Here is a 26,929-nt window from a genome sequence, read left to right on the forward strand (position 1 = left end):
AATACCTGTGGGTGCGACTGTTATGTTTACATTGTTACATTGTTGACATTGTCATATGCATATATTATTATATTGATTACAAATTGAGGGAATAAGACTTATTCCCTCAATTAAATAGGTCAATATACATTGTTTTGTTTTGTGTTGTTTTATTGATATTCTAATCATGATCAACAAACTAAAGATGAAATCACTCCGTTATCTTGAAAAAGTTCTAGGCAAAAGTATCAGTATGGTCAGTAAATACGAGTGTTTACTAGTTATCGCAGCGACACCTACATTTCCAGTATCACCCAGCTTTAGTGTACACCCGCCAGTACTAATTAGCAATTTGATTGGCTTCTGATGTGGTCATCAATGCAGCATAAACGTCCTCCGAGATCTGATCTGCAAATCGTGAGCGTTATATTTTACATCGAGATAGCCCATCTGTGGTCCCTTCTCAGTTTTTCTTTTTCTCTAATGGGTTTTGAGTTGTTCCTTGTCCGGATGGGGGTTCAGATCATACGATATCGTCTGTCATCTACTGTTGTCTTTTGTTGTCAGCTTGTTAAGCCCTTTGAGACTGTTTTGTGATCAGGGGATGTATAAATAAACTTGACTTGACTTGAGCTAAATCGTTCTTGCCAACACGACGTAATCGACAACGTTTCAGATTTAGTTCGCAAATGTACACTATATTCTACTTCCGGCTTGGGCTGCTGTGATTGGTGCATTTGAGCGCGTGGATTCATGGGAAAGCGCGGTATTCAAATCTGTTTCCGGTACCTGTCGAAATGGAAAATATGGAGCCCCATAAGAACAGGTACAGATATCAATATATGCATTCGTTTTGCAGCATGTCTCTATAATTATGAAGTGCAATTTCATGTCCCTTTGTCAGTATACCAAATATAGCGTTAGGGAATGTTTGTCGATCGACGATCTTTTGAACAATGGACAGTATGTCAGGGCGAGTCTTCCATTGCCCCACATGTCTTAAGTTGCTAAGTTAGTAGAATAGAATTTTGAGTTTCCAAAGCTTGGATACCGTCATCATTGCAATCTGCATTTTTTAATTTGACAATAAATTTGTGGCCCATTGTGTCCCATTGTGCATGGATGTGTATGTTACATGGGCGGTGGCTTGCAATGCAGGAAGCGATCAGGTGTGCTTGGAGCACAAATGTCAGCAGCATGTGTACATCATGAAAGTGCGTGGTTTCTAGTGCAACAAGGACACCCCTCAATAGTGTTGTCCAGAGGAGGAGTAAAAGCAGGAGCTACCGGCAGTCATACCGCAGCTGCTTAGGGGCAGCTTCACGTCTCTGCTTCACGCCAGCAATGACATCACGGCGACTCAACACCATCAGAAAAGCACCAAAGTTGAACAATATCGTGGTGAGCCATCCTAAACCAAAGTAATTTGTTGCTTGATAGGTACACAGCATGGTCCTCTATTCTTGTCACAGGATAAAGTGGATGCCCAGCAGCTAGCCTTACTGATGAAAACAGAGTGGCAGCTGTCCTGCGTCACACCTCTCCATCATTTCCGCTACACCCAACTGAAGAGCTATGCCAGGCAGCTCTCTGAGTATATGACAGCAGAGAAGCAACAAGGCCTGGCAGTGGGGGTGGAAGGAGCACTGAGCTTCAGAGTAACTTTCTCAGTGGTTCAGGGGATGGCCCAGACAGACGTTGATGCAGAGACCGTCTTAATACAGGTGAGCGTGCAACACTTTTTATATGAGATGCTCAGACAGATGTCATTTTAAGAATGTCCAAACTCTTCCCTCACTTTGCAGATTTTTTCCAAGCCGTTGTTTGCCAGGAAGGATGAGCCTGCCATAATGAATGAAGTCTGGAAAGGCTGGCTAACATGTATCAATGGCAGCTCTGATTACATCAACTCCCTTCCAAAAGATTTTACTTGTCTTCCCCTATTTGGCAGCAGCGGGTTGGCGACTCTCACCGCTTTGGTGAAATCATGGTTCCAGAGGAATTTTGACTGTTGCTTTGCCCCGTCAGACATCAGCCACACAAGCTTGCAGTGGTTGGTGGCCCTATGGACCAACTGCCACACAGAGTCTGATATCCAGCAACTCAAAATGATTTGGACTATTCCGGTGGTGCCACTGCTGCAGGTCACCTATTCTGTCAGTCCTGTTGATGCCTGGCATCTATGGTGCAGTGTGAGAAGGGATTCACAGGAAATGGAAGAACAGGATAGTATTGTAATTGATGAGGTGATGAGGCTCATGAAAGGACTCATGTGCCACTTCTACCGACACTTCCGGGTGGATCTATCAGCCGGGAGCCTGACTTCTGTGTCCACGGCGCTGGGTACAGCCAAAGGCAGCGGCAAGATCAAGGTACCTTCATCGCAAACAGGGTTTTCATTAAAAACACAGAGGAGCAGTGTTCATACATTATATGTCTGCTTTATGTTTCAGTTTTCCAACAGCAAATGCATGACTACCATGCTGACGCTGCTGACGGAGTGCGCCTTTCTCAGAATGCCCATTTGAAGAAACACACAAATGGTAAAAGACATTTGTATTGTGAGGAACCGTGAAATATATTCTATGCATCTCATCAGTTGCTCCAAATATTGAACACACAGTGAGGCAAAATCATAAACAATATACAATAAACCTATAACAAAAAAATAAGTCGGTAGAGGAAGACATGACTAAATGCATGAGAAAGTACGTAGGTACTGGTGGTATTTAACAGGAACTAGGAAGTAGCCTGATAATTAACATACTGTTAACATATATACACTAACATACTGTATATATCTCTCCACTAATACGCCTTTCACTTTTCACAGGTTGGAGGTCTTTTATGCAGAGTAACATCCCAGTGGCCTAAGACTTTTGCAGCTGCTTGTTTTTATTTTATTACAATAAAAATAAATGTTTTTACTCTTTGTTTACAATATGAACACCCTTGTATGTCTTGACTTTTACAAAAGTATCTTTATTTAATCCAGACAACTCTTGACAAATCCTTTAATATAATTTATGTTCTGTTCAAAAACACACACAAAGTAACCCAACATATTGTACACAACTGTCAACAATAAAAACAGTGAGGTGGTAATATCATGGCAATATGTACTACACAATGTTTACCAGAAATATGTACCAATAGAATAAGGTAAACAAAAATGTATTAGTGAATAAAGTGACAGATGCTGGTGTGCACAATAAATGCATGAGGGAGCCTGGTCACATTCCCATTATGCCATCACACTGCATTGACATGGTTCAAGAAAAAAAAACAAATACATGTACAGTAATATTGTTGGCACGGTAAAGTTCAACATTGTTAGAATTAACATTTGTGGTCACATTTTAAGGTATGTGTTGTACTATATAGTGTACATCAGTATCATTCAACCAGTCTGTTAGCTTCTCAATCACATATTTACAGCCATGGTAGCGTAGTAATCTATGATCAGTGTCTACTATAGAAATACATAAGAATAGACATGCATCACTGAGTCCAAAGTGAGGAGTATAAGCCAGCATTTCACCCACACACGCAACTACAGATTAGTGTAGAAATGCAAATAGTAAAAAAAAAAAGGGGGGGGGGGCAATTTTTACCACTGGACAACCATGCATCATAGATGACAATTTAATATTCAAAAGAAAATCCCCTGACCAATGCATACAGGGAGAAGAGCGATCTATGTAGTGAAGTAATGCACAGTGCAGGTAGTGGCCTCTACGACGCCAAACCCAGGAAGAATCCTCCGACAAAGCCACTGGACAGGACAATGTTCCTCTTTATAAAATCTGTGGCCTGCATTGTAGGGGCGAGAGTGCATGGCAACTTAGCAGGGTTGAGACAGAAACCTAAGTACAGTAGATGGTTAAATAAATATTGGAGAATGCAACTTTGGATTTACAAATACACTTTGCATAGGTACACAGCTTGTATTTTTGGAACCTGCAACAGCACAGATGGAATCCAATGCACCTATTAGTCCACTAGGTGGCAGTGTTTTGTTTGTGGTGGAAAACCAGCCATTCAATTACACTATAATCGGAAATTATCCAAAAGCAGGAAAGATATAGTGAATATATATATATTACTGATACCTTTACCTCCTCAATGAATGTGTTTAATTCGGGGGCTGCTTTGTTCGCTTTCTTCTTCAGGTGTTTCTTTGCTTTGTTCACATCCTTCTCCACTTTCTTCCAGTCCACCTGCACATAGCCACTGTGATTGGCAATCTGAGTGAATAAGGTACACAATTAGATTTACCTCAATGGATGGATGTTGTGCCACCCCCAATGTTTTGTCATATTTACAAACAAACACACGACTGGTGATATATCATCATTACAAGAAATATGGCATCCAAGGGAGCCAGCTCGTACATAAGAGAGCAGTTGAGCTGTGCTTTTCAGCACACACTTTCATTCACATGGTGTACCACTTGATGGCCGTATTCAGGGGCCATGAGAGCATACATAGAATGTGAGTGTCTCTTGCCTGTAAAAGTAGAAACCCTCCACCGACAGCAGTTGCCGCGACCTTCCCAACTCTCTGGAAGACATAACCAGCACACCTGCACACACATTGAGAGGGTGACAGACACTATGTGCCTGGGGTTTTCAAAATATGGCACAATGGTTTGGGGGGTTAGGGTTTTAGGGGGAATTTTGCCCATCATACACAATCTTTATGTGAGACATAAAGAGACATTATCATGAATGTGCCTGTTAGAACATGGTTACAGCATGGGTATATAACAATAAAACATCTTGGGTGTTTAAATACCATGTATTGATCATCTGTCTCCTTAATAGGATGTTATATTTTTGAACACACAGAAAAGAGAAAAAATGCTTATGTCTCACATCAAGATTGCTGATTAGTGGGGAAAATGCTTTTTTTTAATGCAGTTTTCCTTTCAAGCATGTTCTAAACAAATAAACTATGTCCAAGACATAGGGTCCAGAGCTGGAGCCTATTCCAGGTGCTCCATGCTGTTCAAAACTGAGACTATGTTGTTTGAATGTTTCTTCAGATGCTTACCACCCTGTCAGGCCTCCCATCATGAGCTGGGTAGCAACAGAGTATTTCTCAGCGATCGGTCCTGAGTTGCTTCCAAACACCCTGCTCCACCACTGATGCCTTCGGGCATACTCTGTCAGGTCCACCACCTCGTACACCTCCTCATCACTCTCTGCCTCTTCTTGTCCTATTGGGGTGAATTGGAAGAAATATGAAATAGATAACAAATGATCGACGTCTGGCATTATCGAACGGCAATTGTGTATTTTACAGGGTAAATGTTCAGAAGGTGTCTTAAAAGAGCAACGCCATCGGTAGTTCAAATAAAATACATTCCTAACCTTCCCTCTGGTCCACGGTCGCCATTTTGGAGGGGCAGGGTTTCGTTAACAGGATGTTGACAATGCTAAGCCACGCCCACACGATGACGCTCTGCCACGTCAGATAAAATTCTTCAATATCGCTCAACTAAATGAGCGATGGATGGATTGATGTCCTGGCTATCAGAATTCAGTTTTACCTTTACCTACCGTGGGTTTTTACGTGGCAAAAATAGCGCTATAAGTGCATTCTGACAGAAGGCTTGTGGGTTTTACTTAATGAAAATGGATATGATATTACATTACTAGTTTCAAAAGAAATCATATATATTGTCTGAGATACGGGGAGCTATAGCAGGGTAGTCATATGGTGAGATAAACGCGATTTGATTGGATAAACAAGAGGCGAGGGCGTGGCTACAGCGGCGCGTGGGTTCCCTTCGGTGACACAATTAAAACAACTTTATATCTTCTCCCACGAAAGGCGTGTAATTGTGGAATACTCACTTATTGGATGATGGTTTCTGGTGGTCGCATTTGAGCTACGGCATGCACTCACTTTGCGGAGGAAAATGTGACGTTTGAGGATCTACCCGCGGAGCGCTTCTGTCCCCCCCGAAAGGATTTACTACATCGAATCGCGTCTTTTCAGGCTGGGGGAAAAGTTTTTTTAATCGCTTGCTTTCCTTTGGTCCCCTGTTTGATTCGGTGGAGCAAACCGATCATCTCTGCGTTGTGATTTTCCATGCAATCGTGCAGTGTGTCTGTCGCCGTTGCTGCCTGCGCTGCTGCTCGGAGTCTCGCCTCGGCTTCTGGTGGTGATGAGGAAAAGAAAATGGCGGCGGGAAAAGCGAGTGAAACAGAGGAGGACTTTCCGACACTGACAGCCCAGGAGAGGGACAGCTTGGCCGGGGTTGACAGGTGGGGATATCGTCTTTGCATGTAACATGAAATGAAATCGTTTCCATTCCTTGCAAGTGCAGATTTTAAACGAGGCAACCCGCAACTAACACCGAGCCACCTATGTTGTCTTTTTGCTTGCAGCTCACTGTTTGGATTTCAGAAGCTCCATGAAGATGGCGCCAGAACGAAGGCCTTGTTGATGAAGGTAGTGAATTTACTTGGGTGCAATTTACGACTGAAGCTGCACGCTCGTCTCCGGGACTGAGATCGACACATCAAATATAACGCACGATAGGGAATCAGCCCCCAAAGCGGCTAGCCCGTGCATGCAATGGGCCCTCTCGCAGAGGCGAACAAGGCCAGCTAGGCTCTGTTAGCATGCTAGTTTGCAAGTTAGCTCCTCTCATCCGGTGATCAGCGCCCCTGCACCTGCGGCCACTCTCGTCGAGGTGTCCTGCTTAGAAGTGCCAGCTGGGTGTACCTTGCCAATTGTGTTCCCGTCTTTATGTTTTGAACCACTGTGCAACATTTGTAGAATAATATCTGCGTGTCTGTACGGACCTTCTGTTTCGCACCACCACAACACAACGTCGTCGCGGTTTTGTGCAATGCATTTACCCCTGGAAACGTTGTTCTGCCATTACAGGAAAGTCGAATCTCTTCGAATGGATGTTGTCACGTATAAACACATAACACACTGTGTTGTGCTCCTCGTCCGAATACATTGATGTACGTTCACGAAAAACATTGGCAGCTTCCATATTAAGGTACATTACTTTGGTCGTTGTTGCTGCCAAAACAACACAATTGCTACAACGAACGCACCACGTCCTTCGTGTTCCACTCGGATTCGGCGATGACAAACGTTGCAAATAACGTTTATAATGGCTGTCCAAGATGGCGGGGGCATGGCGGACTGGCACTCGTTTGATGTGTTGCATCGCATCACTTTGGTGTGGTGAAGGCGTCTATTTTGGGGTGCATTACTGTGTTTTTACTTGTGCGGGCATTTTGTTCCCATGGTCCTTTTGTTTACGTTTGCCCATATCTGCCTTTTCTGTATTAAAGCTTCGTTTGCAACATGCACACCCGCACCCAGCACCCTATTGAGCTGAACAAGCGCAAACGGTATTTTTTTGCGCCTGGTCTTTCAACTGCTGCATATGTGCAAAGGTGATGCTCACTTTTAAGGAGCCATCAACGAATATGCTCGCTAGGTGGTGTAGGATACCAAGGATGTGCTGTCTGCTCATGTCGCTGCACATGGGCCTACAGGAAACCTTGTCGGAATAACTTGTCAACAGGCCTGGGTGATTAGAGCTCTACCCTTGCAAAAGTCAACCTTTGTTTGTCAACTGCAACTCGGTGATGCCGCACATCATTCAGCATGAAAAGTCCGACCATACAATGCTCAACGTCTGTTGTTGTACTTTCTGACAACAATGAAAACGCTTCATTTAAATAGAATTTGTTGATTTGTGTTTCCTACGTATGTGTTTGTGTTCAGACGAGAACCAATAACATTCTGGTCCCTCTGCAGCTGCCTGATTTACCGGGCCTGTAGAATAGAGCGCCACTCCTAATCATTTTCAAAGCATGCCTTACTTTGAACAGAAATCAATTCCCGACACACAAGCACCAGACTTGAATGACCTCACAACAGACACAATAATCTCTAACACAGGCTACTGTTGTGTTCTAACGCTCACCAAGCTAAAAGTCAACCCTGAATCCATGATGTCATTTCCTGTCCGCCCACAACTCAACTCCTCTAGTACCTGAACACATTTCCAGCAGCACACACAAGTCACGCTTATGGCTTATATATTCTTTTTTTTCTCACAGTATGTCTACTATAGTAGGTAATATGAGTGTAACGGTGACTATAGGGGTGTTATTTCATGTTCAGAGGTCTCAAATAATTTTAAAACAGTAGTTAAAAAATAACTTGTTACCTTGAACACTGAATTATTGGGAGAAGAAACAAAACAATGATAATGAACAATATTTTAGTAATCCAGTGTCCTACTTGAGCCATTCGTCAAAGCAGAAAAAACATCAAATATTTTTGTAATCAGGGTATTGAATAATCATTGCAGCCCTAGATCACTTTTCAGCTTAATTAATACTGTCACTTTCATTGAAGCGTACGCCTTAACATGTTGAAGGATAACATTTTTATTCTTATTGATGGTTGTGATAGTCACAATTTTAATACCAAATATTGGTGCGTGTTTCCTCTCTGATGGTGATGGCATTTCTTATCCTCTACACATTTCCACCATGCATTGCGCTTGGGAGATGTAATCAAGTGCAAAGAATTAATTAATAAATTATGTTAACCACTCTGTGTAGCTGTCAGTGAGGAAAACTATTAATCCGCAGTGCACTAGATGAGTACACAATGTCTCCTTGCAGCGTCCAGCATGTATTCATGCTAAACTCTGAAGACCGTAACCTAAGGACCAGCTGTTTTGAACTTCCAACTGCTTTTGGGGTGCGACCCCTATGGAACAGTTGCTTCACTCTGGCGTAGCTCCTCCGAAGTGCAAGTACAACTGCCTTTTGCAGAAAAAATGATGGCATCCTATTGATTTCTTTACTATAAGTTAAAACTGCCTGCAAGTTGACACACCATTCCTGACACTGAACTAAAGCATTGTTCCAGGACATCCATAATTAACAGGATTGTAATAAAGCCTGCAGCAGTGCAAAAAGACATTGGTTGAGCAATAATACGAAACAATGCATGTGCAACCTACTGTACCGTAGCACGGTGACATTTGCACTTGCCAGCATTCCACGTGGCTGCTTCAAGGCTCTGTCACTAAATAATTAAGGTGCTGAATTGGCTTTGCATTGTAGGCAGGAAGTTTGGGGATGTGATTTTTTTAGGGGGAGGGTGTCAAAATGATATAGTCCTACGTCATGTGGAAAAATAATGTTGTGTTTAGCCTGACATTATACTTTTTGGTGTAGCTTCTGTCCCTATTTGCATATTTCAGTCGTGCTTTTTCCGTTACCACCGTAGCACCGTGCACGTGTACTTTGGCTGACGTGTGGGTTGGCATTGTCATGAGGCTCCTTTTTCCTCCTCCCCAGGCTGTCCGCTGCTACGATTCACTCATCCTCAAGGCGGAGGGCAAAGTAGAGCCTGAGGTGTTCTGCCAACTTGGTCACTTCAACCTCCTCCTGGAGGATTATCCTAAAGGTGAGTTAGCACAGCGCCCACGTCACCCTTTCATAGGCAGCTTGTCTGGCATCTATGGCTTCCTATAAATTGGTTCATCTAAACCCCTTCCTCTTCTCTTCCAATGACAGCATTATCGGCATACCAGAGGTACTACAGTTTACAGCCAGACTACTGGAAGGTAAGCCAGCACACAAACGGTCACATTCTCCATCACACATGCTATCTTTGTAGTCATGATGACAGACTATTTAACATTTTATATGTCTTTAATAAAGTCTTCTAATCTAACTCAGAATGCTGCCTTTCTGTATGGTTTGGGAATGGTGTACTTCCACTACAACGCCTTTCAGTGGTGAGTAGTAGTGCATGTGATTATTTATTGGTAATTCCAGGATTCTGATGGCTGTTTGTGATTGTTGTGGCCTAAAATGCCTGGTTTTGTAGTAGTTTTTGTAAAGTTGCATTTAAAAAGGCTATTTTTTTTTCAATAACGTTCTATCATCTTGTGATTGTATTTATGTACCAATGTTCTGTGTAACCCTAACCCTTCTGTGTGCTGGGCATACCCATATAAGGAAGTCTGCGTTGCGCATCAGTGGAACCCCGTAAAACACAACATTCAGAGCCGTGGAAAACTGTTTTCAGGGCTCACTTCCAAATGCCCAAGCATCATTATCTGACCCGTTGGCATCGTTTAACACAAGAATACAACATTGTAATAACATTTATATGTCAGAAAATGGGAAATGCATAATAGGCCCCATTGAAAGAACCAAAACACTGAAAAACATGGCCCTCTAAGCATCTTACCAGTTCAGCACACAAAAAGATTACAATGATGACAAAAATGGAGCACTATGGGCTTTAGCCATATTTAGCCTCTCTTGTGTTCTTCTGTCTGCCATGTCCATCAGTTGCACCCTTTCTCTGTGTACATTTTTGAGGTTGCAAAGTGCCATTGTCACTTGTTGACTTTTATTTACCAAAACATTGCATGTAGTTTGCCTCACTTTAATGGAGAGCATTGGGGAAGCGGAGAGTGTGGTCTTGAGCTGTGATTTTTATTGGTTACCACATGTCAATACTAACAAGGAGTTTAGGAGGGTTTAATTCATTGTACAGTTGACGTTTTTGCGTTACCTGGGCGAAAAGTTGCAGGGAAGTTGCAGTACTTCGCGAATGACAAGGTGATTTTTATGGTTCCTTTTATTCATACCGTATAGCCAGTAGCAGGAATGCAGCCAGGAATTCTGGGTACTATTATTCGGTTCATTGTCCCACCAAAAGGTAAACCGTCACCCCAGTCTGAGGGGCCAGGGCGCTCTTGAGCAGGTTTTCATCCAGTACCGCAATCTTCTATTCTGACTAGTTTGGAGTTAGTTTTTGTCCGACGAGGAACCTGAACGGCACATAACAACCTTGCTCAGTCAGTTTTTGGATGAGTTTGAGTTGCAGATGATGTAGTCCACTGTGCTCATTGGAACATCCAAGGCGGAGAACATCTTGCAATATAATCATAGTGGAGCTTTAATACAGTGAAATTCATTTTCTACCGCTTATCATATCTGTGTTTAACTTGTCCTCTTGAGGACTGGTGGGCAGCAAATGCTGCAAGTATTATTTTTAATATTAGCCATTAATTGACATGAGGAAAAATGTGTCATTATGGGATATTATGTGTATGCCCCACGGCATAATGGTAGGCGAACACTGATTGTATTGATCATAGAAGAGGAGACCCTCAGATTGGTACCCACAGTACATTCCCAAGAAAGGGAATGTTGCAATTGAGTGCTGAAGGACCGTGTTAAATAATACAGAGGAAGTTTCTCACACACTACGTGCCCGGAATGAGCTCAGACCGCCAGACGTGCTTACAAGCTTTACTTCGGTCATCCTCACATCTGCTGTTTGTTCCTTTTTACGAGTTATTACATAGACTTAAACGGTTCCTGTCGTGATTTATCAACTTAACATAAATCATTTATATACTGTTTGTAGTTGTGTTCTACATTTATAGTTGATGTCACCACCAAAGATGAGCTCGCACTTGCTCTCATTTCCTGGAAGTAACACGATAGAAATACTATCACTCAGCTAGACAAACATAGCAGTGTAAGAGACAGCCAGTTCTTTGCTTTTCTGCTTGTTCACATGTTCTCTGCTTTGAAGGTTCCAATGAGCACGCTGGTCTAAATCATCAAGTGGTCTAATCACCAGAAGTCATCCAAAAACTGACTGACTGTCAGTGAGTGTAGATGAGATAAAGTGACACAAAGGATGATAATAGTGAAAAGAAGGGACAAATGGCATTCTTTTTCAAGATGCGTTTATACATACTTCCAAGCCAAATGGTTCTTGTAAAGGTGTTCCTGTCGCATTTAAATGTTTCAGACCATCAAACAAATTTGAACCAGTTGAAATTCAATGTTTTCTCAACTGTCTTGCTTTTCTCCATCATTCTTCTCTCCACCAGGGCGATCAAAGCATTCCAGGAAGTGTTGTACATTGACCCTGGCTTCTCCCGTGCCAAGGAGATCCACCTTCGCCTGGGTCTCATGTTCAAGGTCAACACAGATTATGAGTCAAGCCTAAAGGTAGGCACCCCCTGACATATGCCAAGCTGGTGAACTAAGCTTTCCTAATGTCTGCCCTTGATGTTCTCTCACAGCATTTTCAGCTAGCTTTGATTGACTCCAATCCCTGCACTTTGTCCAAAGCTGAAAGTAAGTCCTCATATTGTAATTGGGTTTTCTGGGGCTGTTAACAGATTGCATGGCCTGTAAATATGACAGGAACAATTTCACTTTAACAAAAATAATCAAAGACGCTAGAAGTTATTATGTTATTAGCTGTTAAATACACACAGTGGGATTGTTTTCTCTGGGAGCATGCTGCTGTTGGTGTTGTGGCTTCTTAGAATATTGTTAGAAAACTGTAGTCGCCTCATCTCCCCCACCTGCTTTGTGTTACCTTGGAGACAACGATATCCATTTTAGCCCAGCCTCTCACTGTTTGCCGTTGCCTGCTTGTGTGTCTCAGACGCACACACGGCAAGGGCAGCCCCTGTCTTTCTTCCCGTCTCTCTCCTCTTCCTCGCTCTATCTGCTGAGAGTCACTCGGGCAGCTTAAATCATCACTGCGGCGCTCCACACACTGGAAGGTGGTGGCGGGTGTGCCACCAACCGACTTCTCCGTAAGCCGATATTAGGCTTCCAATGTAGCAAAACTTTGCAAAGTGTGCAAAAGACGAGGAGGAGGAAAAGGAGGGAGAAGAAGATCACTGCCTCCTTTTTAGATGCTCTTCAATGTCTAATAACCTAACTCTGTTTTCTTTCCTCCTGCAGTTCAGTTCCACATTGCTCATTTATATGAGATTCAGGTAAGTGCTCGTCTTTCGCTATTGTCCTCTACCAAGGACACAATCATTGATATTTGCACTTATTTTTGACGCAGCAAAGATCTGTCACAGTTTTATGCAGCATTACTACTGTACTACATTGTAAAGCTTTTCAATGGTAACCCTGTAAAGTCGCAGGAAAGCCCTTTTCCCTGTTCTTTTTGTCAAGCGCTGACAAATGAAAGCAGGGAGCGTGGTGTGTGAGTGGGTGGCAAATGCGGGAGGGGATAGATTATTCCAAGCCTATCGACGGGGTTGCCACGGAAACAAGAAATTCTGTCTTCCCCTCTTTTGTATGCTGATGGTCTCTCAGTAGAGAGGTGAAGTAACGTGCGCTTGAGCAGCACTGCTTCCTGACTTATGCACGTGGGGCTGTCAGAACACGTGTCTGCTTTATACAGCTTATTATTTAATAGCGTAGGTAAGGATGGCGATGATAGGTTTGTTTCATTGTTGTACCAGGACAAAATGACCAAATAGACAAACACTTTCTGTACTTTTTTTGCTGCTTCTCTCATTCAGAAGAGATACCGAGCTGCCAAGGAGGCCTATGAAAGCCTTCTGCAGACAGAGGATCTTCCTGCACAGGTGAAGGCCACTACCCTGCAGCAGCTTGGTAAGACACTTCTCAGCATTGGCCATGTTTTAAATCCATTTGTGGTGTACAGTTTGACAGTCTTTGAATGGATACTTTTTGTCGCCGCAGGCTGGATGCATCATATGGTGGAGCAGCTTGGGGATAAAGCCAACAGGGACAGCTATGCCATCCAGTGTCTGCAAAAATCTCTGGAGGCGGACCCCAACTCTGGGCAGTCGTGGTACTTCCTGGGCAGGTATGTGTCATTCTTGTCATGCTCCATATTGTTGCTCATTAAGAAAGTGAATGCACGTCCTAGTTCCATGACCTGGACTGCACAGTGGCGTGTTTTGGTGCCAGGTGGTTCACTGCCCTGTGCCCTGGATGAGCTTTTGTCTGGACACTCAGTTTTCCCCCTTTACTGTGAACAAACATGTATGTTTGACTAACTGGAGTCTTTAAATTGCTATTAGCTCTAAATGTGGGCATGAATGGCTTTGTGTTGATATGTGCATTGTGATTTTCTGCCAACCAGTCGAGGGTGTACCATACTTCTCACCCTGGGATCTGCTCTAGCGTACCCTTCATCTTCACCAGAATAAGTGGCAGAAAATGAATGAAGAGATGCTGATTGGAAGCGGTTTAGTTTTTTTAGCACTGTTCATTTGTCTGATTTTTTTTTATTACTATTATTTGAATTATTAACCTGGCATTTTTTCCTGCAGGTGCTACTCAAGTATTGGAAAGGTCCAGGACGCCTTCATCTCCTATCGGCAATCCATTGATAAATCTGAGGCCAGCGCAGATACCTGGTGCTCAATAGGGTAACAACTCATTTGTTTGAATCAAGACTTGCATTCCATTACATTTATTGGTGATGTCCTGCTACAAAGCATGAGCAAAGTGAAGTTGAAATTTTGCATTAGCATTGTCCTGCAATTCGCCTTGGCATGTCTGAAAAGCCTGAAGACTTGTTTGTGCGCAGGTTACGCATTTGGAATTTGTGACCGTAAATTGTGGACATTGACACAAAATGCCATGCTCCCACCTGACATATTTAGATGTCCTGTAAGTCACCACCACTTCCCACATCCGTGAAACAGTCACGGCATTATTGGGTTCCATCGCAAATTTCCCCACTGAAGGACGAATAAAGGCATATCTCATCTTATTTTTTGATGCCACGCTACAGCAGGCATGAAGCTATAGCACGGATAGCTTGAGAGAGGGAATTGACGAATAGCAGAGACTGCCTTTGGGCTTTATGATCAGTTATTAACAGAATGTCAGAAAAAGATCCGAAAGGCTACAGAAAGTACTTCCCCCTAAACTTGCCTGAAGAGGCGGTGGAAACGTTAACCGATTCATGTGAATGAGACATGCAAAATTGCATACTGCTGCCGGGAGAAAATGCATGCAAGTGTAAATGTGGCTTAATTAGCTGTCGTGAATCATGCAGTGTCAGTACACGGAAGAGATTAGACATGAATATCATGTGACAGTAAAGTGGACTCATTATTTCCATCAGACAGCAGCGTTTTGTCCACGTAGCCTCCTTGCACCTCACACCTTTGTCCCTCCTTGCAGTGTGTTGTACCAGCAGCAGAACCAGCCGATGGATGCGTTGCAGGCGTACATTTGCGCTGTGCAGCTGGATCACAGTCATGCCGCCGCCTGGATGGACCTGGGCACACTGTATGAGTCGTGCAACCAGCCGCACGATGCCATCAAGTGCTACATCAATGCCACACGCAGCAAGGCGTGCACCAATGCCGCTGTGTTGACCCACCGAATCAAATGCCTGCAGGTGAGTGGAGAGCGGTGTGCAGTGATAGTAAACGTCTCTAGCTTGTTTCTGTCACTTGCGCATACACACTTAATTGGACACTACTGTTGACAAGTCAGTGTTATGTCATATTTAATAATGCAGACGACAGAATAAGTTTTCAACCCAGACATCTTGAGGCCTTACCCAGAAAAAAGGGAAAATATTAGTCAGTCAATTAGTAGTAACACAATTTAGTCCCTACTGCAACACCCTGGGAAGTATTTAGGTATTCGGTAGGTAGTAGTATTCAAGGTACCTGCTGGCATGCCCTCATCTGCACTTTCCTACAAACAAGTGTCATTTCCTTTCACACGTGCATGAGGCAATGTCACATTTCCACCAGTAAGCATTAAGACAAGCACAGAGATGGCTTGTCCTAAAATGCAGTGCTTGGGATTATTGTTGTTGAGTGTCATTCAGATACCTCCTTGTTTAAATCACGCTGTTCACTCATGGCCAAGCAGATCACTTGCCAAACTTGTGCTATAAAATGCTGACCATTGCTGATCTTTTTTTTTTATTTTGACGTCATAGTTTTTTTTTTGTTTTGAGTTTTTTTTTCCCAAAAAAGCCTTTTGTGTTTTTATTCTTTAGTTTTTTTTTGTTTTTTCACGTCGTTTTCCATTCCCCTAGGCTCAGTTGAGTAACCCCCAGCTCAGTAGCCCTCAGAGTAAAAGTAAAATGCTCCCTCTTATTGAGGAGGCATGGAGTCTACCAATCCCGGCTGAGCTCACCTCCAGGCAGGGAGGCCTGAGCAGTGCGTCACAGCAGGTGAGAGACCAGATCCCCTCCCCCCCTTTTGACCCAAGACGCTCAAAACACATAATCCTAATGTACACGCCGACACTCCTGCAGGTCAACACATGCACTGTTGGGCACACTAATGGGTAACACTTGTGCTTGAACTACACCTCTTTTACTGCTTTGCAACCGCACAATTGTTTTTCTGCCACTGTTTGAAGACGTCTCTTCTGAAACCATATTAAGATAGCCTATTCAAATATGCAGGCCACAGTGCCTCCTATTTGCATGAGGAGAGCGTCTAGCCAAGTGTTACTCAGCCCCTACCCACTTTCTTTCCAGTAGTCACCAGCTTCATCCATCTCTCCCGGGCTCAGGTTGAATGCTAAGCTCTCCACTCCCGCACCTTAACATCCTGATATTATAACAAGGCATTAGAGCCGCACACTTCGTCAAATCCGTGTTAAAGGGGCAAATTTCTCCTCATCCGTACACAATCTTTTCAAGCAGGTGAAAAGTCTGCGACTCAAAAGTCAAGCAGGGGCTTTCATAAATCTCACACTCACTCTGCCTTTTGACCCCAGGTGGCTGCCCTCAAAGAGGTTGTGCTGCATTTGCTTTCTCTCGATTGCCCCCTAGTGTTCATCTCTTATACATCGCTGCCTGTTTCACAGTAGAAAGTTCCACTAGTTTGTACTTGTCATGCATGAGCCACATGAGATTTTTTAAAGAGTTTCCATATGTCTACCAAGGTGTTTCACTGGGTCAGAACAGTTATCCTGAAATATTTAACTTTTTATGTTCATACGGTGTCTTTTTAATGTTTTGGATAAGATAAAACTGTACACTGCTGATAACATGGCATGAATGTACACTCACCTGATGTATGCTCTTTTGTTGGCAAGCTGTAGTTAGGGGTGTCCTGATAACTATTTTCTCGATACAATACCCATATTACAGCCTTGAGACGATAACAGTGCAAAGTATAAATACCTTTTTAATACTTGTTTTGTATTGTGGCACGATAGAAAAGGCTCCATCCAGTGATAAGATACTCAGCACAAATCACTTTTATGACTTAAAACGCTTGATTGATTAAGTGATATTACTCAAACAGAGAACAATAGTCAGCAACAGTAAGTGTGAGGAAAAACTGATCCATTTACTTTTTTAATGCATCTGGGGTATAGTTTCATCCCCAATGCAAACAAGGCTCGAGGTCCTCCATTAATAATTTAAGCACAACATTACTCACCACCGACGGGCAGGCCCTTTTCCGTTGCAACTAATGGCTTTTTGTCATCCGGTGGGAGTTTCTAACGCTAATGTTTTGGACAGTGTTGGTTGTTTGGGGGAGCCATGGTCTTGCAAAAACCTCATGCCGTTTTCTGTGGTGCTGCTTCAAATGCGCAATTTGGTTGGTCATATTAAACTTCCCCGGTTGTGTGTCACCATGGGACTGCACTCAGCTGCCACAACGTTTTTCAGACTTTACCAGAAAATAATGCCACATGGTCGACATTGATTCCCCTTGCTAAACATGTTAGGACATGCTGCTGTTGTGATCACACAGGCTCTGCATGCTGGAGTAAGAAATGGAATGCTTGTATCTTGGAGTGTTTATCAGAAATTTTGGGTGCAAATGGTAATGATGCAATACCTGTTTTTTGCTGATATTGGATCGGGACACCCCTAATTCTAGTCTATAATACACTGGTAAACACATGACTTTGGAATTTAGTCCTTGCAGCAGCTCTAACGTTGTGTTTGACATGAAGCAGCACCCATCCTTCTACCTGGAGGTGTTTTGGCTTGCTTCAGTTAAACATGGCAAGATTTTCTAATAACCAATGTGCCCCAGTTAAACATGTTCTAATTACTCTATTCACATACCAACAATGCTCAGATTTGTATTTTGTGTTTGTCTTACTCTCAATCCCCTGCCTGGCTTTGCCTTTCCTCTCGCCTTGCTATAACAATGTTTCTTCATTGTATTTGTCCACCACGATTTCCCACTCATCAATGCTCTTTTTCTTGTCTTTCTTTCTGCGCTTGGCTCCTTTCAAACAATCCTTCAACAATCTTTTATTACATTAACACCTCCAACTTTTCACCCTTACTTTTGTTTCATTTTGCCTTTGCGTCCCCTTCTCCCTATCCTCCTCCAGGCCTGTAAACCCAACCACACTGCAGAGGGTGGTGGTTCAGGTCAGTCTCTGCCTCCTCACGTGGCCGCACTGGGCCAAACAGAGGACCAGTCCTGCCCAGCCAAGAGGAAGCGAGCTTCTAGCCCAGCCAAGGTAAAAGCTAATGTGTGTTTTTTTTAATCTGCCTCTTTTTTCACCTCACATATATTTTTGCGCTCTCAGGGAGATTCCTGGGCCAGTAATCCAGTGCAGCAGCCTGTTCCCAACTGGTGCCTCTCCCCACAAAGGTTACAGGTTGGTATCTGCATGGTTCTGTTCTTCCTGAGGTCACTTGTGCATTCTGCTTTTACATGGGCTGTTTATTTACCTGTCATCTGTAGTTATTGGAACAGCTGCGGAGCAATCGAGCCAGTCTGAGGCCTCCGCAGCTGCAGATGTTGGAGCAGCTAGAAGCTCAGTTTGCCATGATGCAGCAGCACCAGGTAAATATGATGGCAGCATATCTCCTACTCGGGCATTGATCTAAAGTAGTCTTAACTTGTTTACTTGCATTATTCAAGATTTCACAGAGGGTTTTTGCTCTACTTACAGATGCGGCAGAATGCATCAGGAGGTCAGGTGCGCCCCTCCCTCCCCAATGGCCCAACTGCCAATTCCCTTCCATCCCCCAACCCTAGCCTCCATCCCATGCGGCCCCATCTGGGGCCTCATCGGCCACTGTGCCCCCCTCAATCTCTGGTGAATGGACCTGTGGGCCCCGGGGTACACGGACACTCAGAATCCCTCCCCACGGGTGAAAACAGTAGTAGTAACAACAATAGGAGTAGTAATAATAATCAGCCGGGGCCTACAGCAATAGGACCCAATGGAGATGTGCCTTACCTGCAACCTGCCGGCAGCGGCGACGCAGCACTGCTACCTCACACCTGCACAAGCACGCAAACACAGGACACCACGCCACATCCGGCCCTGCACCTTAACTCCTCTCAGGCAAGTCCTCTGCTCTCTACAAATGAATGGAAAATGCTCTTGTTACCTGCAAGTTACAGTAGATTCTGCATTATGTCGCCATAAATATCATTATCGCATTTTATTTGTTTGCGCTATAGCTTTGTGGCTGTATTGCCCACATCTAGTGTTCTTTATCAGCTGCTCTCCTCCTTCAGGTGCTCCAGAAGCGGTCTGTTCCTCTTGTGGACTCCAGTACCGAGGGAACCGCCTCTCACCCACAGACCCCCAACTCCATTCCTCCCTTTCACCCCAACAATCAGGTTGGACATTCCACCAACGCTGCAGCGACACAGCAACAGCCAGCACACAACCACCTACCATCCCCTCCCTCCCTTCCCCCGTCCTCTACCTCAAGTGGCGAAGTACCCGGTGTGTCCACTACCAAAGATGGCAACACTGCATCCACCCTAGTCACAGCAACCGCACCCCTCGGTAATGGCAGTTCAGAGGGCAAGACGCCGTCACCGTTGTCACCCGCTGACAGCAAAGCAGCCCAGTCCGACGGCCTGGCCAATCACATCCGCTCGGGGGAGGACGGCAAGGTGGCAGAAGGTGGTGAGAAGCAGAGCCTTAGCGCAGACAATCCTAGACTATCTGCCCTGCTGGCAGGGGGTTCCGAGGGGAGCGAGGGAAAGACGGAAGGGACTGCTTCCACAACATCTCCCAACAAAGTCAACAACATCCATCCTGCTGCCCTCCCCTCCACCCCCCACGCACAGGGAAGCTCAGCTGCCTCCTCGCCCATCTCCGCCATGTCTACCGCCACGCCCTCACCCAAATCCTCAGAACATACCCAGACAGGCGGCCACAGTCCAGCCACAACCACATCAACAGCACTAGCCATTAACGGTAACGGCAAAGGGGGGCTCTCTGAGGACTCTCAAAGCCCGCTGAAGGCTGAGCCACCCACTTTCACTGGTCTCAAGGCCACTCCTCCCCACGGCTCCTCCACGTCATCGTCGTCATCGTCGTCCTCAGTGTCAATCTACCCCAGTTCCACAGACGTGCTGAAGGCCTGCAGGTGAGTCAAATGACAGGCAGCATGGTTTGTTTTGCCGATGGCGCCCTCGAGTGGAATTTTAGAGAAGCTGCTGCATCAGAAGCAGTTGCATAACTTCAAGGCCATCTTGTTGCTATGCAGATATTTTGTGTCACATTTGCGTTTTATTAGTTTCCGTCGATTAATTTTTTTTCTGAATTGAATGATTAAGCGAATTATAAAAATGTAGCTTACACAATTGTACCACTACATGATTTTGTCACTCACATGCCGATCTGTGTACAGAAACCTGGGAAAGAATGGGCTTTCTAACAGCAGCATCCTCCTCGACAAGTGCCCTCCGCCGAGGCTGCCCCCTGCTCCCACGCCTGTCCTGCCCAAAGACAAGCTCAACCCCCCGACCCCCAGTATCTATGTGAGTGGCATGGAGTTGTCCTGTGACTTGTCTGCTCTCTGTGTCTGTGTATGTACTACTGACACTTTTTTTTTCCCTCGTCTGCGGATCAGCTCGAGAACAAGCGCGATGCTTTCTTTCCGCCATTGCACCAGTTCTGCACAAATCCATCCAATCCTGTCACGGTCATTAGAGGACTGGCTGGAGCACTCAAACTGGGTAGAGACCGCCGTCACTCTATAATGTGCAACGTGAAGCCAGACTGCTGCCAAGCTTTAGTTCTCATCATGCTTTTACTTGCTGTGTCTGCAGACCTGGGCCTTTTCTCCACAAAGACATTGGTTGAGGCCAACCCAGAGCACTTGGTGGAGGTGTGGACGCAGCTCTCACAACCTGCAGATGAGAACTGGGATGTGACAGGCACAAAGAAAATGTGGCGCTGTGAAAGTGCACGAGCCCACACCACGATCGCCAAGTATGCACAGTATCAGGCTGCTTCCTTCCAGGAGTCTCTACGGGTAAGTGACAGATTCAGTACACTAAGGACTATTTGTAAGATCATGTTGCTTGAGTGATTGTAAATATCTTCTCAGGAGGAAAATGAGAAGAAGGCACTAAAGGAACCCTCTGACACGGAGCCTGTAGCAGAGAGGTACAAGGAACTTATAGTACTTATGTTATTGTTAAGCAGCAGCCTCATTTATTAAAGATGTCTCCGTCTTTGTTTCAGCGTTGCGCGCAAAAGAAGAGGACCTTTAAAGCACATTAAGTTTGGAACCAACATTGATGTGTCAGATGAAAGGAAGTAAGTGTGGCTCCTCACTCATTCAGTACCAAAGTCGTACTTGTATGTTTTTTTTTTCAACCCGAACGCACAAGATTACACATTCAAGGGTGATCTTAATTCATGTGCGCACACACATGCACACACATTTTTGGTGGTGTTTATGCTGTGACATAGTTTTGAAATTTTGGGCAAATATATAAAGCTAAATTTGTGTAAAAGTGACATTTATGCTGTAAATGTTTCTTTTCACAAAAAAGCTGTACTTTTTTCCTTTTGATATTTTGCTGAAACTTAACCTGTGTTGTTAATGATTAGTAAAGAAGGGAAAAAGGGAAACTTATTTTTCTGGTGAAAGATGAGTCCAATCTTTTTGTATGTACCATGTTTATATATATATATCATGTGAGCTCAATATTCTGTGTGCCTTGAATATATTAATATATAATATTTCATATTTTGAAAAAATATCAGGGATTGAATGTGTTAAAAGGCATGCCCTCTTTCCCCACCAGGTGGAAGCAGCAACTACAGGAGCTGAGTAAGCTGCCAGCATTTGCTCGTGTTGTGTCAGCTGGCAACCTGCTGAGCCACGTGGGCCACACCATCCTAGGAATGAATACCGTTCAGCTGTACATGAAGGTCCCAGGGAGCCGAATACCAGGTTAGTGAACTAAAGTGGATTGTTTGTCATTCAGCCAGGATTGGTGTGGGTGTTTTGGGTAATGAGTGGTTTTGTTTTTTCGAACCCAACAGGTCACCAGGAACACAATAACTTCTGCGCAGTCAACATCAACATTGGGCCTGGAGATTGTGAATGGTTCGCTGTACCAGAGGCCTACTGGGGGGTGATGAGCAACTTCTGTGAAAAGTAAGGCCTCGTTTTAGGCAAGTGAGTGTCTCCACCATCAGGAACTTGAACCTCTCTGTCACCGCCAGGAACAACATCAACTTCTTGATGGGCTCGTGGTGGCCAAACCTGGAAGACCTGTATGAGGCTGACGTTCCCGTGTATCGCTTCATCCAGCGTCCAGGCGACTTGGTGTGGCTCAACACTGGCACTGTCCACTGGGTACAGGCCATCGGCTGGTGCAACAACATTGCCTGGAATGTCGGACCACTCACAGGTATGAACAGACACATGTATTTTTCTGTGCTTTTTAAACGCAGCGAGAAGCTCAAGAGTTCACAACTGTAGTGAGCAAAAATTATTGTGACCTTTTTAGAATGGCATTTGTGATGCCTCTTACTGAGCTTTCCAGCTGCTTGACCTTTTTAGCTGATTGGCTTCTATTTCCTCACTGTACTTAACAAACACATTTCCATCTGAAAGAAAAACGCCACTTTTTTTTTTGGGAATTATGCCCATCATCCTCTATCCTTATGTTGAGGCATGACTACATGAGCGCACACATTTTCTTTTCTGTGCAGTGCGACTAATACACAAAATAAACAAAAGTAGAACTGTAAACTGTAAACATCTGTATATAAATCTGCAAGACTCGTACAATTTTTGTTTGTTCACATCGGCAACTCTTGCATTGATGCTCTAACGTTTGAGTCTGGGAGATTGCAGCTGTGCTGGCTGACATAGCGCTAATTACCTATGATATCAGATGGATACTGCAGCTATGCAGGAAAGATTAACGTAAATGCTGTCCCATTCATGCGCTAAAATGCCTTTCAGGCGCTTTTTCTTGTTTTGTAAATAAAGTATAAAGCAACAACAAAAATCTGAAAGTGTTTGGAGTTCGAAATAAATCGACATTTTACCAAACCCTACATCAACAAAATGTACGAAAGACCTGCTGGCTGTACGGACAACGCCCCATTAGTGAAAAAGCTAAGCCCTGCATTACACATTTTTTTGGTCGATGATTTTGTCATTTTTTTTTTATGTATTTTTTCATAGCGCAATGGTGGTGTAATGCACATTTGAACCACTAGATGGTATTCAAGTATAGTGTACCAGTGTGAGCTTCAGTCACTTGCTTGACACCAAGATGGGAAAACTGGTGAGCATATAAGTTGGTCGTGTTCCTCCACTTCACAACATATCGGTTTGTCTGTCTGTGTTAATGGGCTTGTTCTTTCTGAATCTAAATATTCCCACACTGCTGAGGATGCATTTGCCTTTTAGAAACTACCGCTTCGATGCCTTGAATCGTGTTAGCATATTCTTTTTCAAGGCTAATTTGGTCTTCCGGTGTCACCACACGCATCGGCTCACACGCATCCCCACCTCTACAAAGATGCTGAATGAGAGGACAGAGGGATCACTCTCAGCATTTATTCACGATAGATCCAATATAGCAGATTATTATTTGTATCATTCGATAAATGGATATATCCATTATTATGACAGGCCTACTGAAAGCACACTGCAAATAGTTTGTTGTGATATATATATATATATATTTTCTTCTTCTTTAGCCCATCAATACAAGTTGGCTGTGGAGCGTTACGAGTGGAATAAGCTCCAAAGTGTGAAATCTATGGTTCCTATGGTGCACCTCTCCTGGAACATGGCACGCAACATAAAGGTGTCGGATCACAAGCTGTTTGAGATGATCAAGTGAGTCAGTCACAGTTCTTACTGCACGACAGTCAAATGCATTTATTATTTTTTTTCTAACCGAAACCTTCCCGCCTGACACATTCTTCACAGGTACTGTTTGTTGCGGACGCTGAAGCAGTGCCAGTGGGTGAAGGAGGCCTTGGCGACAGCTGGCAAAGAAACAGTTCTGAAGCCCAGAACCAGGGATGAACCGGCCCATTACTGCACCATCTGTGAGGTTGGTAACGCACTGGGGATTCTGCTTCTGACCGGTGGGGGGTTGGGGGTACTTGTGTTTCATTTCATTACAGGACTAGGGATCTCTGCATCAGTAGATCCCTAGTGATGTACAGTGCACACCGTAGGACAGAACTTTCTGAAGTTTCTTGAACCATATAATAAATGCAGAGCATCAAGAACAACATGAAAAGATTGAGAAGATTACCCAGTTACCTAACAAAGTGTGAGCTGATGCTGTTACATTGAAGTGTGTCTGATCATGTTCCACAGGTGGAGGTGTTCAACCTGTTGTTTGTGCGCCGTGAGCTCCTTTCCAAGAAGCAGCAGGTGGTTCACTGCCAGGACTGTGCCCGGAAAGGCAGCGCCACACTGGACGACTTTGTGGTGCTGGAGCAGCACAGGATGGATGACCTCATGCAGGTCTACGACCAGTTCACATTAGTAAGTCTGTAGATTGACTTCAGGCACTATTATCTCAGTCTGAGTTGAAAAATGTTTCTGTTACTGTTTGACTCTTTGGAGAAAAACAAGTTGCTTAAGTAGATTTCTTATCAAAGTGCTTGTGAAATAAATTTCTAATGTAAAAATTTAATTATCAAATGTATTGTTTTTAAGGCTTGATTTATATATACAACAAAAATAATTACAAAACATTTTCCATTTCAGTTAGACAAAAAGTAAATCTATTTCCAGTGAAACAGCTCGACATCAACAACTCATTACACAAGCAAACACAAACTAAAATGTGCACAGGAAACGGCACCTTTTTCAGCTTACTTCTGGCTCCTCTTCGTTCTGTCATAAAATTGTGTATTACATTATAGCAGCATATTTACAGTATATTGCATGCTTATTTTATCTCATACTGTAGCTGCCATCTCGATCCTGTCTAATGCTTTCACATCACCCCCCCCACAGGCCCCTCCTCTTCATTCATCTTCATCTTGACATTAGGAGACCCGTTTCTTCTACAGTGGAACCATGAAGCCAATTTAAAAACTTAAGAAGCCGCATCCATGTACACGGACCCCTTTCTGATATTCAGGAAAGCCAAGGCCGTCTCTCCACCTTCGCCACCGCCCCCTCCCCGCATGGCAGGTCTCCATAGCGACGGCTGGAGGCTGAGGCGGCTGCGTCTGTCTATGCAACCTGTTTGGCGCACAGGGCCCCCCACCAGATGGGGGCAGCGCCGAGCTTGCTCATTGGACTGTTTCTCCCTCTGTAGTGACAAAAGTTCAGCCCATTTCAATGGAGGACTCAATCAAAGATGTTTGGGAGCACCAAGATGAGGGAGGAGTGTCTCTTTTAATGCGTATTGAAATGTTTTGTAGATACTTGTTAACTGTTCCCAACTGGCTACACCACCCGTCAAAGACTACTGACTTCACCACCTTCCTGCCCCTTTGCTCGCCTTCTCTTCTGCTTACTGGCTTTGGTGTTTGATTTGTTTTAACTCATTGCCCCAATTTCTTCGGTTTGTCCTCCCAAGGAGCGCTAGCCTAACTGCTCTCCGTCGATGCTAGATAGTCATCTTGACCCTCGACAAAATCTCCACAAAAAAATGTAATGTGCAGAGTATAGGTGAGTGTTTTGTTTAGTTATTCTTCACAGCTTATGTTTTCTTTGTCTTGTTTTTTTTTCTTCCCCAAAACTTTTCTTTCTTAGGTTTAAAAAAAGAAAAAGAAAAAAAATCTAGTAAAATGTACAAGCCAAGTCACAAAGAAAATGGGTTGCACATACTTATGAAATAAAAGTTTAATTTGTGATTGTTTCATTGTTTCTAATCTTGATGTAAATATACACTATTTATAAATACATATTTATTGCTTGAAAATATTTGTTGATGGAATGCTGTTATTTTTTCCAGAGTACCTGCCATTAAATTTGAAGGGGTTTTGTCATTTTAACACAACCCCTCTTACATTTTCTATATATGAATAAAATTGCTTAGCAAGCATTGTACAGAAACGGACATTTAAAATTGTTTTATTGTTTGAAGAATGTTTTATGAGTCAATAAACACAAAGTTGTCAAATTACCTGCAATGGTCTCTACTTCCTGCAGCATATCAATACATGGTATATTGTATTAACACCAAAGTAGCAACACATGCGCTTACAAAGGTCTACTGTGGAGTAAAATCCTGAAACCCAGCAGACAATGTAGCTGTAGACTGACACACACAGAGTCCTACACTGTATGCCAGGTCCAGAATGTACCCGTAGAGTTCCTCCACATCCAGATGTATCGTGTAGATCCACCTTTGAGGCACACGGAGGCCGACGGAGACCCAGTAGCCAGATGTAGCTGCTGCCAGCCCTACAGGATCTACACTGACTACTGAGCAAGCGCTGGGCATCCCGGAAAAGAAAACCACAACTTGCAGAGGAGAATCATAGCATGCTGGAGCTCCAGTTGATGTCGCAGCTGAGAAACTGTAACAGCACAATATGGATAAAAGCTCCTCTAATACATACAGTACATACTATTGTCAATAAATACTCCTATTATCTTTATCACTTCCAGTGGTGCGCGCATCCTTCTTCTGCTTGATGCCTTGCAGCAATCCTGGAAGAAGAAAAAAATAATCACTTTTGGTGGACATATTTTAACACGAACAGACTGAAACAGCGTGAAGACAAAGTCAACTTTACACATTCTATCATCATGCAGTACCCCTTTTAAATGCGCTCCTCCTATATCTTCCACCTATATGCTTTGTAAGATCTGGCAGTGATCCAGCAGAGAGGTATGTGAACTCTGCTTGGCCCAGACACCCCCCAGCCCCTGGCTAACAATGTCCCCCTGTGTCCCTGTGAAG

General features: G+C 43.9%; 3 protein-coding genes across 5 annotated transcripts; 2 read left to right on the forward strand and 1 right to left on the reverse strand.

Annotated features, from left to right (window-relative positions):
• Positions 1-682: 682 nt before the first annotated feature.
• cenpl (centromere protein L) lies at positions 683-2,982 on the forward strand. The gene is made up of 5 exons (XM_078796801.1): positions 683-805; positions 1,209-1,380; positions 1,452-1,703; positions 1,785-2,351; positions 2,433-2,982. The coding sequence occupies exons 1-5, from the start codon at positions 777-779 to the stop codon at positions 2,505-2,507; spliced, it is 1,095 nt and encodes a 364-aa protein (XP_078652927.1). The 5' UTR covers positions 683-776; the 3' UTR covers positions 2,508-2,982.
• Positions 2,732-7,104, reverse strand: LOC131103969 (FUN14 domain-containing protein 1). Of its 2 annotated transcripts, none has more exons than XM_058050578.2 (5): positions 5,355-7,104; positions 5,035-5,200; positions 4,489-4,564; positions 4,092-4,226; positions 2,732-3,792 (listed from the first exon to the last, which is right to left on the reverse strand). In XM_058050578.2, exons 1-5 carry the CDS (start codon positions 5,377-5,379, stop codon positions 3,715-3,717), a joined length of 480 nt encoding a protein of 159 aa, XP_057906561.2. In that variant the 5' UTR covers positions 5,380-7,104; the 3' UTR covers positions 2,732-3,714. The 2 variants fall into 2 exon arrangements, with proteins under 2 accessions (XP_057906561.2, XP_057906562.2); XM_058050579.2 differs by having other exon boundaries at positions 2,740-3,792; positions 4,098-4,226; positions 5,355-7,097.
• LOC131103965 (lysine-specific demethylase 6A-like) lies at positions 5,700-25,872 on the forward strand. Of its 2 annotated transcripts, XM_058050557.2 has the most exons (30): positions 5,700-6,254; positions 6,378-6,441; positions 9,339-9,447; positions 9,558-9,607; positions 9,723-9,781; positions 11,906-12,026; positions 12,101-12,155; positions 12,777-12,811; positions 13,352-13,445; positions 13,536-13,662; positions 14,132-14,230; positions 14,994-15,213; positions 15,868-16,005; positions 18,144-18,275; positions 18,345-18,416; positions 18,503-18,604; positions 18,714-19,112; positions 19,289-20,154; positions 20,419-20,548; positions 20,641-20,746; positions 20,840-21,045; positions 21,121-21,179; positions 21,258-21,332; positions 21,827-21,975; positions 22,068-22,182; positions 22,251-22,438; positions 23,745-23,886; positions 23,980-24,106; positions 24,379-24,549; positions 25,027-25,872. In XM_058050557.2, exons 1-30 carry the CDS (start codon positions 6,079-6,081, stop codon positions 25,054-25,056), a joined length of 4,416 nt encoding a protein of 1,471 aa, XP_057906540.2. In that variant the 5' UTR covers positions 5,700-6,078; the 3' UTR covers positions 25,057-25,872. The 2 variants fall into 2 exon arrangements, with proteins under 2 accessions (XP_057906540.2, XP_057906541.2); XM_058050558.2 differs by lacking the exon at positions 15,868-16,005 and having other exon boundaries at positions 5,701-6,254.
• The last annotated feature ends 1,057 nt before the right edge of the window (positions 25,873-26,929 follow it).

The sequence above is a fragment of the Doryrhamphus excisus genome, linkage group LG15 (assembly GCF_037039965.1).
Source record: "Doryrhamphus excisus strain RoL-2023G ecotype Guam linkage group LG15, RoL_Dexc_Guam_v1.1, whole genome shotgun sequence".
Lineage (NCBI taxonomy): Eukaryota > Metazoa > Chordata > Actinopteri > Syngnathiformes > Syngnathidae > Doryrhamphus > Doryrhamphus excisus.

What these genes read in the sequence shown, in the direction of transcription:
- LOC131103969 (XM_058050578.2), bottom strand. Translation starts at nt 5,379, where the DNA reads ATGGCGACCGTGGACCAGAGGGAAG. An exon ending in GAGGGTTTCTACTTTTACAG is followed by an intron (nt 4,227 to 4,488) that starts GCAAGAGACACT and finishes TTATTCACTCAG; the next exon opens with ATTGCCAATCACAGTGGCTA. An exon ending in CATTCATTGAGGAGGTAAAG is followed by an intron (nt 3,793 to 4,091) that starts GTATCAGTAATA and finishes CCTACAATGCAG; the next exon opens with GCCACAGATTTTATAAAGAG.
- LOC131103965 (XM_058050557.2), top strand. Translation starts at nt 6,079, where the DNA reads ATGCAATCGTGCAGTGTGTCTGTCGCCGTTGCTGCCTGCGCTGCTGCT. An exon ending in GATACCTGGTGCTCAATAGG is followed by an intron (nt 14,231 to 14,993) that starts GTAACAACTCAT and finishes CCCTCCTTGCAG; the next exon opens with TGTGTTGTACCAGCAGCAGA. An exon ending in TGCACCTTAACTCCTCTCAG is followed by an intron (nt 19,113 to 19,288) that starts GCAAGTCCTCTG and finishes CTCCTCCTTCAG; the next exon opens with GTGCTCCAGAAGCGGTCTGT.
- cenpl (XM_078796801.1), top strand. Translation starts at nt 777, where the DNA reads ATGGAAAATATGGAGCCCCATAAGAACAG. An exon ending in ATGGAGCCCCATAAGAACAG is followed by an intron (nt 806 to 1,208) that starts GTACAGATATCA and finishes CGTGGTTTCTAG; the next exon opens with TGCAACAAGGACACCCCTCA. An exon ending in CAGAGACCGTCTTAATACAG is followed by an intron (nt 1,704 to 1,784) that starts GTGAGCGTGCAA and finishes CTCACTTTGCAG; the next exon opens with ATTTTTTCCAAGCCGTTGTT.